Source organism: Pongo pygmaeus, chromosome 16 (assembly GCF_028885625.2).
Source record: "Pongo pygmaeus isolate AG05252 chromosome 16, NHGRI_mPonPyg2-v2.0_pri, whole genome shotgun sequence".
Lineage (NCBI taxonomy): Eukaryota > Metazoa > Chordata > Mammalia > Primates > Hominidae > Pongo > Pongo pygmaeus.
The window spans coordinates 23,535,363-23,547,757 of NC_072389.2; the positions used below are offsets into that span (position 1 = coordinate 23,535,363).

At 40.7% G+C, this 12,395-nt stretch overlaps 1 protein-coding gene across 2 annotated transcripts in view; it reads right to left on the bottom strand.

Moving 5' to 3' along the window:
* Positions 1-12,395, bottom strand: part of LOC134738390 (multiple C2 and transmembrane domain-containing protein 2-like) — a 57,773-nt gene that overhangs the window by 15,194 nt on the left and 30,184 nt on the right. Inside the window, exons 6-7 of one of the 2 annotated variants that reach the window (XM_063653289.1) lie at positions 10,431-10,496; positions 1,161-1,268 (exon numbers count right to left, since the gene is read on the bottom strand). In XM_063653289.1, coding sequence (XP_063509359.1) covers positions 1,161-1,268; positions 10,431-10,496 — 174 coding nt within the window. Of the gene's footprint in view, positions 1-1,160; positions 1,269-7,585; positions 7,907-10,430; positions 10,497-12,395 lie in introns of those variants that run through there. The other variant, XM_063653290.1, reaches the window with a different exon arrangement.

Genomic DNA, 12,395 nt, shown 5'->3' on the forward strand with positions numbered 1-12,395 from the left:
GGCATGTGCCACCATGCCTGACTAATTTTGTATTTTTAGTAGAGATGGGGTTTCTGCATGTTGGTCAGGCTGATCTGGAGCTTCCGACCTCAGTGATCCACCTGCCTCGGCCTCCCAAAGTGCTAAAACTGCAGGCCTGATTCACCACCGAAACCGGGCCTCTAAACTGAAAAACAAAACAAAAACCACAAAGATCAGGCGGGCGTGGTGGGCCCCGCGGGTAGTCCCAGCTACCCTGAAGGCTGATGCTAGAGCCCGAGGTGGAGGTGGCAGTGAGCTATGATGGCGCTGCTGCACTCCAGACTGGGCCACAGAGAGGGACTCTGTCTCAAGAAAACACAAAGGAGAAAAAAAAATGTAAATAAAATTGCTAAATAAAGGAACAGCTTGACAGTTATTATTGAGAAAATAGAAGCAAAGGTTAGCAGACACCAGTGTTCACTTAGTGGGAACTGCAGGTGTTCCCTGGACAGGAGGCTCCTACTTTTCCAAAAGAAATCTGTTACTACCAATTAAAAAAATACACTGTAGGTTTGTTACAATATACAAATAGCTAAACTTCATATAGCCAGGACCATATTCTAGCACTGCTCTAAGCCTTTTCCTGCTCTGAAATAGCTATTGTTGTTACCTCCATTGTAGAGAAAACAGATCCCAGAAGTGGTTGTGGAAAGACCAAAGAAACTGACTATGAAATTGACTTTTTGTAAGTTTCCGACTTAAAGGTTCTTCCTGCTCTGCTCCTTACATTGCCACATTTTAGTTAGGTTCTCACTTGATCCTGAGAAATTCTGCAAAGGTATCACAACATTGCAAACATGAATGGCTGGTAAAGTTATTTGTGAACTTCTATTAAAAGTTCTATTTACACACACAGGCTAAGCAGGAGTCTGCTTCTTTGAGGATGTCAACATTCCCCAAAGGCTTGCTAAAAGCTAAAAATTCAGAATACCTATTTGGCTTTTAAAATAGCAAGACCAACTCTAATTCTACTGTCACCTTTTCACTAATGCATTAAACCCTAAGTCTGATGTCTTGCTTTATAACGTACAACAAAACTTGGGACAAAAATCTCTTTTGATGCAGTTTTTCAATTCAAAGCTTTGTTTTCAAAGAGAAGGTGGGAGGAGGGAGCATGTACAATAAGGCACAACACTCACCTATGGCTGGGTAATCTGCTTTCTTTCGCTGTCCCCAGACAGCTGTCCAGCAGCAGCTCCAGGCAGTTGGCTTGCTTCAGAGGGGGTGTGGAGATATCCACTTTACACCTAGGAAAGTTTCGGGAATCAGAGAAATAAAAGTGATTAACTCAAGGCCACTGTGGTACCTCCAAAGCACGTGGCTTTGATTTCATCATCCCCGAAAACTCACTCTGTCTGGTCTTAGGTTTATTGAGCAGTGAAGGTTGCCCCAACTCATAATGCTCCCTCCTAGCCTAACACACTCTAAAATTAAGGAGAGGGAGAGGCCCAGAAAATCAAAAAGAAGGCAGCGTCGGCAGATGGAAAATGAAAAGAGAGGAGTATGGTCTTTGCCAAATAAGGTCTGCAGAAAGGTGAGATCAAAAATTAGGGAGAAAAAAGTTTGAAAGTTTAAGCCTTATGAGTGAGCATGCTGTGTGGCTTCCCTGGGCTGTGTCTTTTATGAGTAAAAAGAATAAAGGATCATGGTTCAAAACATAAAGGAAAAAAAAAGATAAGAGAAAGGCAAATGGGAGAGGGTTAATGGAGAAACCATTTTCTTCCTGATTAATGCCAACTGGCGAATTTTTATTTTAAAAAACATGTTAAGGTGTTTTCCTAATAGGCACAGCTCCCCAGGGCTCCCCAGGTGGGTTTCTTTCGGACAAATGGAGCATGAAGTGCTGCTGATTGATCCCATTTCAGCAGCACTGCCAGGAAAGGCTGTGCCCATCTGCTATAAATTGCATGTTTTCTGCCTCTTAACACCCAGTGTTCTGGGGATGTTGAAAACCTCAAACACATTTAAATACAGAAACAAACATCAAAAGGGGGACTGAGGTGCTAAGCCATTTATTTGCCTTAACACTGACAACGCTGGGTTTGCCTGGACCACACCTGCTCTGTTTATGTATGCGGGTGGGTGAAGTAGGTGGGATTGGGTAAAGTGGAGCATGGTATTCCCAGAAGTCATTTTTTCACATTCTCCTTTACCCTCTATAATTATAGAATAAGATGAATATTCAAGACTTCAGAAAAGGATGGAAGCACTGCTCCCCAGAATGAACAATAAGGACAGATTCTTACCCTAAGCCATCATGGACTTTGTACATCTGCAGTTAATTACAAATAGGTAAACTTACATACTATATAAAGCAATGGCAATTTTGAGCCACATGGCTAAGTGAACAAAAACTTCATGAAATTTGAGAGAAAGCTTGCAATCACTTTCCCAAATAAATATTACATTAAAAGACTCTACTAGACTTGATTACAAGATTTTAAAATATTTTACATACCAATGTGTCCATATAATTAATTATAAGTGGGCATTTATTTCCTATTTACCAAAAGTGACCCAAATTACAGGAGAGAGTGGCCATTAGAGCTTTTGCATGTAATCCATTCATCAAATATTTCTATGGGAGACAGATTACAAAAAAATGTATTTTTAAATAACCCTCTGATTTGAATCAGAACAGTTTTTCTGTATCAGTAAGGAAGCTTTTAAAGTTAAACTGTATTACTATCTGTAAAAAAGAGGTTATTAAATATTTTTATTTCATAAGCATGATGTAAGTGGGAAATCAAATTTGCTTGGAAAGAAAGAAATATCAAGTGCTTTAAGCCATTTATTTCTAGAAAAGTAAGTCCCCACAAATTCTTAACCAATATTGCAGTAGTATTTCTACCTAGGAATACTTTGCTAAGCATTATTTTACACTATTATATACACTTTCATTTAATAAAGCTCTTTCTTATAGAAAGGTAAATAATCCAAATTTGTAGAAATGTTCTCTGCTAGTCATGTTGTTACAAATTAGCAATAGCCTATTGATGGCACATTCTTTTTAATACCATTAATAATGGCAATTTATTTTTGTCTTTTAAACGTTTGCCTTCGTTGTTGGGATGGTGGTTTTGTTGGTTCTTTGCGCAGCCAAAATTTATTTAGATACAAGTGATCTGACAGCTAATATTGTTTGAGGGTCAAAAATAATACATAAGTAAGCACTAATAAAATTTTTCTTGGATAATTAAAAATGAACCTGATATTAATTCTAGAGTAATCTAATAATGTTGTGAGCAGTATTACCATAAGTACAATAACTGTGAAAATTTTCCTAGTGACTGCTTAAGTGCTCAACTTATTGGAACAGAGTAGTTTGTCATTTTAAGTAAAAGCTGAACCACATACCCGATGAAATGCAAAGTAAATATTGGGTTTCTTCTTAAAATTACACATTTTCACCAACTTTTCACTCATTTCTGTCTACTATGAATGTTTTACACTTACGTCATTTAAAAAAAATTAGTCCCTTCACTAGAATGAACACTTTCATGCAAAATAGCCATTTTTAGTTTAGATATTAGAGTCCTATAAGCAACAGGCTGAAGATTTAGGCATCAGCTTAATGGATTCTACATTCTTTGATAACTAATGACTGAATCCAGCCAAATATTTACTTGTACTTTCTCAGTGACTAGAAAGAACAAGTTAAACTGATATATTAGCATCATGTCAATCAAAATTAAAACTTAGTCTTTCTGCACATGGGTTATGACCCAGCCTCTTAGAGGTCCTGACCCACCGCATGAACTGCTATCTTAAGAATTAATTTAAAGCTACCCAAGTAGCCCCCCTTTAATGATGACTTTTTATGAACATTCTCTAACTCTTCTACACACCTTGTGTCCCCATTTATTCCCACATTCTGGAAGAAGGAGGAAAGGTGAGCAAAAGAAAACAATGTATTTCATACAAAACCTACTTCAGGCCTCATATTTAACCTATTTCAACTCCAGCTCACATTGCTTCAGTTTTGTCATAAAGTTTGAAGGAGAACCAGAAGCTCCGGACATTAGCCAGAGACTAGGAGAATTATTTTCATTCACCCCAACCTAGTAAGAGGTTACTGCATTATCAGAAAAGTGGCCGAATTTTTTTTAACAAAAATACTTTTTTCCCTCAAATTGCAAATACTGTTAACCAGAATACTCATCCAACCTTCCAAAAGAGAAATATCAAATGAATAAAATGGCTTTTTGTGTTTTTTTTTTCTTAGGTTCAAAGACAAATGGACTAAAATCTAAAGACTTTAAGATGTAAACATTCTATAATACATTCATCAAAGACATCTGCAATATGAAAACTCTCAAAAGAAGAATCTAGGCTGCTTCTTTTTCATTAGTGTACTGGATTCTCCTCTGAAAAAATACTCAGTAACTTGGTTGATCACTTAGGTCTTTCTAGTCACTGCTGAAGACCAGTAAAATCTTGCTCTCTTCTGTCCTCTCTTTGGCTACGTCTTATTGGCAGGGTACAGGATTAGCCTTTCCTTGTGACGGGCAGGTGTGAGGGGCCAATAAGTAAATATTTTTGGTTTGTGGCCATAAGGTTTCTGTAGCAACTACTAAAATCAGCCCTTGTCCCATTAAAGCAGTAATAGATAATGTAAACAAATGAACAAGACTTTTTTCCAGAAAAACTTTATTTACAAAAACAGGCAGCCATATGGATTTCACCTATAAGCCCTGGTTTGCTGACCCCTGAGTTACAGAAATATTTGTAATTTAGTGGTGGTGACTTACACTTCTTTTTTTTTTTTTTTTACTGCAACTCACGGCAGCCCAAGAGACTCTGGTCAAAATATCCAATGATCTGTTATTAATAAAAAATGGATAAAGCAATAAAACCTATAAAAATTGTTCTCTTCTGTCTGATAGAAACAATATGGAAAACACACACTCAGGGCATCTATATAAGGAATTCAATTAATGAGCATGAACCGATTAGGTCTGCTCCAGTGGCATCACGAATGACTTCACACACAAGGGGACTAAATGTCTTTAGACAGTGATTCAGAAGGTGCAACACACCAGCCCTTAGGTGACCAGGAAATTTTTATTCCAACGTCAGCTTTTTAAAAATGCAATCAATAGGAGCTCCACTGCAACAAGATTTACATTATGGAAATCAAAAGAGCCAAGTCACTGCTGTGTTAGTGCCTAGAAAGGAACTCCCATTGTTCATCTGCAAGACATGGAATCCAATGGCCTTGTGCTGTCACCCCTGCCCTCCTCTCTAGCCTTATCATGTGACACCATTGATCTTTTCACCTCATCAAGGTTCTCAGAGGGAATGTACTCTCTCTCCTTTCCAGGCCTTTGCCTATGTTGTGCTGTCTTCCTGGAAAGCTCTTCTTCCTGTCTCCTCCTTAACTACTATTCCTACAGCGGTCTCAGCTTAGACCGCTGTTCTCCAAGGAAGCCTCCTTTTTCATTCCAAGCCCAAACTGGTATCCATGATGCCAGGACCCCACAGCCCTCATTCCACCTACTGCCACTGCCTCCTTACTTGTAGTAGCCCAAGACCCATTAGTGCCCAAGGACAGCACCCTTTTCTGTATCGTTGACCACTGAATCCTCAAGTACGTTGCCTTCTGCCCAACACACGATGTGCTCTAGATTTGAATAAATTGAATGCACAAAAGAATGAATGTCAGCGCTGTAACAAAACTCATAAAGTCAAAAACTCCAAAGCATAGTGTTTTCTGTGAACTAGCTAAATCTTTTGTAGCCTCTGTTTCTTCCCCTATGTAGGAAAGGAATTGAAATAAATGTATTTATTAGGTGCCTCCCATATTTAAAATGCCATTGTTCTACTCACCTGAAGAAAACAGACTAAATTACTTTTTTTTCCCTTTCCTGCAATAGGCGTATATTAAAGCCACCCTCTCTAGCCCACAGGCAGTTCATGTGCTGATTTAGCATTGTTTCTGACCTCCCGTTCTTGTCTTTCTCCATTAATCCCACAGCATTTTAATGTTTTCATTCAACACATAATTTTAACATATCAGTCAGACAAACCTGCTCAAGTTTTATTTGCCATGATAGCTTTTAACCTCTTATTCATTACCATAATTCTATGTTTTATATTACAGACTCGTCAGCTTTTAACTTAAAGGCAAGGGGCAGGAAAGAGTGCTAGAGTTTTAAAAGCTGTAAACCTCAGAGGCTAAGGAAGCCGGGGAAGAGGAGAAAAATGGTGAATGTGTCAAGCCCGGCTGTAAAAGCAGATCAACGACATGGGGTGCAATTTGTCTAGAGAAATACTCCAGCCCAGATTTTTCACTGCCTCAGAGCCACTAATAAACTTGTAAAATATCAGAGCCACTTATCCAGGACCATCTGGGACTGAGGAGGGACTCTGAGGCCGGCTGATCCAAATGGGCTTGTGGGTTCCCATTCTCCACCTTTCCGAACTAAATTAAGTCTAGAATATTCTATAATGAGTTAATCTCTGGAATCACCTTGAAATATAAAATATACTTTAAGAAATTGATATGATTACTTTGAAATGGCTCAAAATGGAATAATCTATATTACTGTATATTCATGTTCTTGACATTTTAAAAGTTGGAGCCAGTTAAACTTAGCTTTATGTCTTACTCTCCCCTAAAAGCTCACCGTTCCTATCTAAGGTCAGATACTTTTTTGCTTGTTTTACCCATGAAAAAACACTGGAGTCGGTAGGCAACACAGTTTCAGGGGATGATGGACCGCAGCACCTTCATCTCACCAACCCCAGTGTTTTTAGGAGTTACTTGTGGCTCAGGGGGCACTGCAGGCAGGTGGACTATGGAACAAGGGGAAGTCAGCAAGTTCCACATGACTCAGGAGAGCCTGGAGGAGGGGCCTACAGGGCAGGTCCATGTTTTAACCATCACCAAGCTAACAACCTACCCATGCCAATGTGATTTGTCTACACATAAGCAGCCACTACACCAACCTTGTCATACATGGCTACACAACTTCAGTATTGTTCAGGCTGACCTACAATGCCCAACCCTTCCATTAATGGATGTCCCTCCTACCATGTCCTTGACAATGGTCACTGCTCACTTTTACCAAAAAATACCAAAAAATTCTATGCTGTTTTGGAGAAAAAAAAATACATTGAATCTTACTAGTCATATCTTATTTTCTTAAATTGCATAATTTGAGTTGCCAAGGTATAAGGACCTACAGTTTACATGCAGAAAAATCTCAAAATTAATAATTAATACCTACCATCAGAGTGAGCAAGGGAATAAACAATGTCAAGTAGATGTTGTTACTGTTTGCCATGATGACCCTGCCAGTTGGCCAGTGAGCCCATTATACAGATACAGAGTCATACTCCACAGGGAATGCACTGTCCAAGTCCCACAGTTAGCAGACAGTGTGTTATCAGGAAGCTCAGGATGTGTGACCCCAGAGCTGATGTTCCTTCTCTCCCACTGAATGGCCTACACAGCTTCCCCGAAGAGAATTTCCCCAGACAGTCCATCTAGATTTTTAACTCTAATGCTCAATTATTAACATCAAGGTTTTATCCAAAAATAAAGCATGAGACAGGCCTTGGAGAGGAGACAGTTAAGATACATTTGCACCAGACACAAAAAGTTTTTTCCCAACAGTTGGAAAATAAAATAGCTGGGCCTTACAATGAACATCACAAAGAAAAGCAAATGTGTTAAAAAAAAAAAAAACCCTTGAAATATTTAAACAATAGCCACGAAGAAGGAACCATAAGTAGCAAGTCAGTGATGTCCATATGCTAGCACAATCTTTCAGGCTGAGAAGCAGTCGACATTTTATTGTAGATTTCTCCCACCTGCAAGTTTGCTGCAGGGTAAAGCCGTAGAGCCAGCTCCCAAAAGATACTTTTGTTATCTATTGTACTACAGGAGAGGAGAAAGGAAAAGGATACAAAAAAAATTCTTTAAAATTCATGAAGAGGAAGAACAGAATGACCACTAAGACAGGTATACCTCTCGGTTACAAACAGGAAATAGCTAAATAATAAATGAATACCCAAATGACGAAACATGGATTACAAGGGACATCTTAAATTACATTTTTTGTCTCTGTGGAGCAACGCAACACTCATTTGGAAAAGCATTTCCTATTACGTGAAGGAAGCATGATAGCACAGTGACTTGTGAAATGCAGGGGCATTATTCTTTGCACCTACTACAACAACACACTGACCATTCATCACAGGAGGCCCCATTCCCACTGTTCAGATAACACTTTGGGACACAGAGTTCTCTGCATTTCATTTGTGTAACTGATCTTTGCTCTTTGGGCTAGTACAAAATTTCAAATCCTATGACCATCCGTATTGGCAGGGTCCTGGTATATCACAGCAGTGACAACATTAGAGATACTGAGAAGTACCTGAGCCTGAGCTATCTCAGTTACCCTGTATGAGTAGAGAACTGAGAGACAAGGTCAGAGCAGTAATCCAACAGGCCATGTATGTGAAAGACTGGACCACAGGAAGTGGGTTTGCTTCTAAATGCAAACCTGGCTGGGAGATGGCCAGGGAAGAAATGATTGCAATCTAACAGATAAGCATAGAATTGAGATGTGCAGATAGTGCAAAGTAACGCAACCAGAGATGTGGTGGGTGAAGTGAGAGGTCTTAAGTGGGAGCAGTGCCGGTCCCCTAGGGGTGTTTGGACACATGTTAAGGAACAAAGGCATGCTGTGTGTGCATACATATGATTCTGTGTTTCCCACAAAGTAATCAAGGAAAGTGACCGGTATCAGGTAGCTGAGAGCCAGGTTTGCTAAACATCCTGCAACATGCCAGACAGTCCCATGCAACAGGGTACCCATATTGAGAGACACTGGAGCAACATTCCACAGGTACTGAACTCCCCACGCATCTATCTCAGGATACTGAGGTGGCAATGACAACAAGCAGTCAGACACTGTATTAAGCATTTTACTGAGAAAAAGCCCTGCACAGGTATTCGGTTAGCTGGGTCTCAACCTGTTTATGCCTCTAAACACCTTGCTGATGAAACAAACATTTCACCTCCTTGGGCCTCTGCATTTCCTCGTCTGTTAAATGAAGGGGTTTTTACTAGATGAGTAGTTTTCAATCTTTAGTTTTCAGCAACAAAACCCTTTCTTCAAATGGAATCTCAATATAGAGCACAGGCAAAAGCTGAGATGCTCTGGCCACAGAGGAGAGATGTCAAGAGGCCCTCCCATTCCTCAAGGGGTGACCCTAAGGCATCTCCCTGAACCCAAGATCCAGCTTTGAAAAAGACACCCCATAGTGGTTGGGATCCCTTTCAACATCTGTGTTCTAATTTTTTTTTTTTTTTTTTTGACACAGAGTCTTGCTCTGTCGCCCAGGCTGGAGTGCAGTGGCACAATCTCAGCTCACTGCAAGCTCTGCCTCCTGGGTTCACATCATTCTCCTGCCTCAGCCTCCCAAGTAGCTGGGACTACAGGCACCCACCACCATGCCCAGCAAACCAGGATGGTCTCGATCTCCCGACCTTGTGATCCATCTGCCTTGGCCTCCCAAAGTGCTAGGATTACAGGTGTGAGCCACCACGCCTGGCCTGTGTTCTAAATTTAAGATCTGTGTACAAATAGTATGCATACAGATGAACACAAGGCAAGTGATTTGATGGAGAAAACTACTTGGTCTTTGAAAACACAAAATCCTGACTCTGGACCTCATGATTAAGTCCAAGGCCAAGTCATGTGTAAACTTCTGAAGCTCCATTTCATCATCTGTAGAATGAGCGTGACACCAGTAATTCAAAGGGCTTTTCTGAAGCTCAGAGATGGTCTGTGCTTCTACCAGCATCACCTTTTTGCTTACTGTATGCTGGTTACAGTACCTATGCTGCCTTATTTCATTGTATTTTTCACTACAACCCTAGGAAGAAGCAATTATTGTTCATTACACATGTGAGTGTCTCAATTAAGTTGAGAGGGTCCAAAAGTAAAGAAATAAAATAGATTTGGCCTCAAACTCCATTCCTTGGTGTTCTATGAAGTACACCAAGGACAGTGAAATGCTTCCATCATGGGAACACGCAGCCTTAGACCTTTACTAAATTATGTAACATTTCACTAGGTAGCAAAATCAAAATTTTAGGGTATATTGGAAATTTATATAAAATGTTTTGAATACTCTGAGATGGCAGGTTACCTTTCTTTAGATAATTCCTTACACGCACTATTTTAATCAATACTGAATGACATTTCCCAATTAAACAAACAAAAACGAAAAGCAAACTTTCCCCGGTTAGGATTGGCCATCCAGCTCACTGATGGCACTCTGGGGTGGGGGATGCGAGGTCGTGCCCTCAGATCTAACAGATAAAGATCACCTCTCAGAACCAGCCGCATGCAGAAACAAGCTCCCGCCACTGGAAAGCAGAGGGGACTCACCTGCCCAGACTTTCCTCCTGCTTTTTACTGTCCTCTCTCCACACTTCAATGTCCAAAATGCCCATCCTGTCAGAGAAGTAGAGAAAGTCAAACTGTTCCTGCCACTGCGGATTTGCATTCTTACACAGTGTCTAGAAAACATGCAGTTATAATTTTTATTTTATTTTATTTTGACAGATTCTTGCTCTGTCGCCCAGGCTGGAGTGCAGTGGTGTGATCTCGGCTCACTGCAAGCTCCACCTCCAGGGTTCATGCCATTCTCCTGCCTCAGCCTCTCGAGTAGCTGGGACTACAGGCACCCGCCACCACGCCCAGCTAATTTTTTGTATTTTCAGTAGAGACGGGGTTTCACCATGTTAGCCAGAATGGTCTGGATCTCCTGACCTCGTGATCTGCCCACCTCAGCCTCCCAAAGTGCTGGGATTACAGGCATGAGCCACTGCTCCCGGCCACACTTATTTTCTTAAAATGTCATTCATTGCTACAGAAGCTACACATTAATTTCATTATTAAACTGCAGGGGGTCAAGATGATGGACCTCACCCTTTATAAAGGTAAACTTCCCTTTTTAGAATGAAAGGGACTTGGTGGATTCAAGAATTGGTAAAACATTACTACTCTCCTAGCTGCCCTCCAGATCCAATAATTTATCCACCAAGTTACAAAGAATACTGTTACCTCACAAGAAACTATAAATTATATACACACACATACACAGTGGACATATATCAACAGGCATCTTACAATTGTCTCTCTTACAGGAGGTCACACTAATTGCTTAATCGAATGCAAGTAACACTTTTGTTGGCACATCCATTCAATGCTAGCTTAGCAACTATATAAATTAACAGTTTGGGGACTTAATTAACATCTGTCAGATGCATTAAATGAGAAACCCATGACTTGTATATTGCCACCTATTTTTAAATCTAAAGTTAGTGAATCCAGTCACTAGGACAGGAGGAAGACTAGGAAACTCCACTGCAGCCAAACCTAAAAATTAACAAGAGTCACTTGAAAATGCCACAAGTGTTTCTGTGTTCTTCAAAAGTGAATTCAAACTGCTTCTGTGTTTGGTTCATTGGCAGGATTTTCATCTTTGTTTCCTTTATATAGAGATTAAATGTGTGAATACAAAGTGGGCAAAAATGTTGGTCCCAGAGTATTAGTGCAGTGTCAGGTATTAAATCCCGATACCAACTATTCTTGTGTGAGAAAAACATAGAGAACTCAGACCTCAGCTGTAGCCAATGTCATGTAAAATCATTTCAGCTGTTTTTCACATCAGGCTTAATATATCGGATCATAAAATTTAGAAACCAGGGAGAAAAACAGAAACCGCTGGGTGCGGTGGCTCACGCCTGTAATCCCAGCACTTTTGGAGGCTGAGGTAGGTGGTTCACGAGGTCAGGAGTTCAAGACCAGCCTGACCAACATGGTGAAACCCCCGTCTCTACTAAAAATACAAAAATTAGCCGGGCCTGGTGGTGCATGCCTGTAATCTCAGCTACTCAGGAGGCTGAGACAGGAGAATCACTTGAACCCGGGAGGCGGAGGTTGCAGTGAGCTGAGATTGTGCCATTGCACTCCAGCCTGGGCAACAGAGTGAGACTCGGTCTCAAAAAAAAAAAAAAAAAAAAAAAAAACCGGGGGGGGGGCCGGGTGCAGTAGCTCACGCCTGTAATCCCAGCACTTTGGGAGGCTGAGGTGGGCCAATCATAAGGTCAGGAGATCAAGACCATCTTGGCTAACACAGTGAAACCCCATCACTACTAAAAATACAAAAAATTAGCTGGGTGTGGTGGCGGGCGCCAGTAGTTCCAGCTACTCAGGATGCTGAGGCAGGAGAATGGCGTGAACTGGAGAGGTGCAGCTTGCAGTGAGCCTAGATCCTGCCACTGCACTCCAGCCTGGGCCACAAAGCGACACACTCCGCCTCAAAAAAAAAAAAACCCTATTAGACCA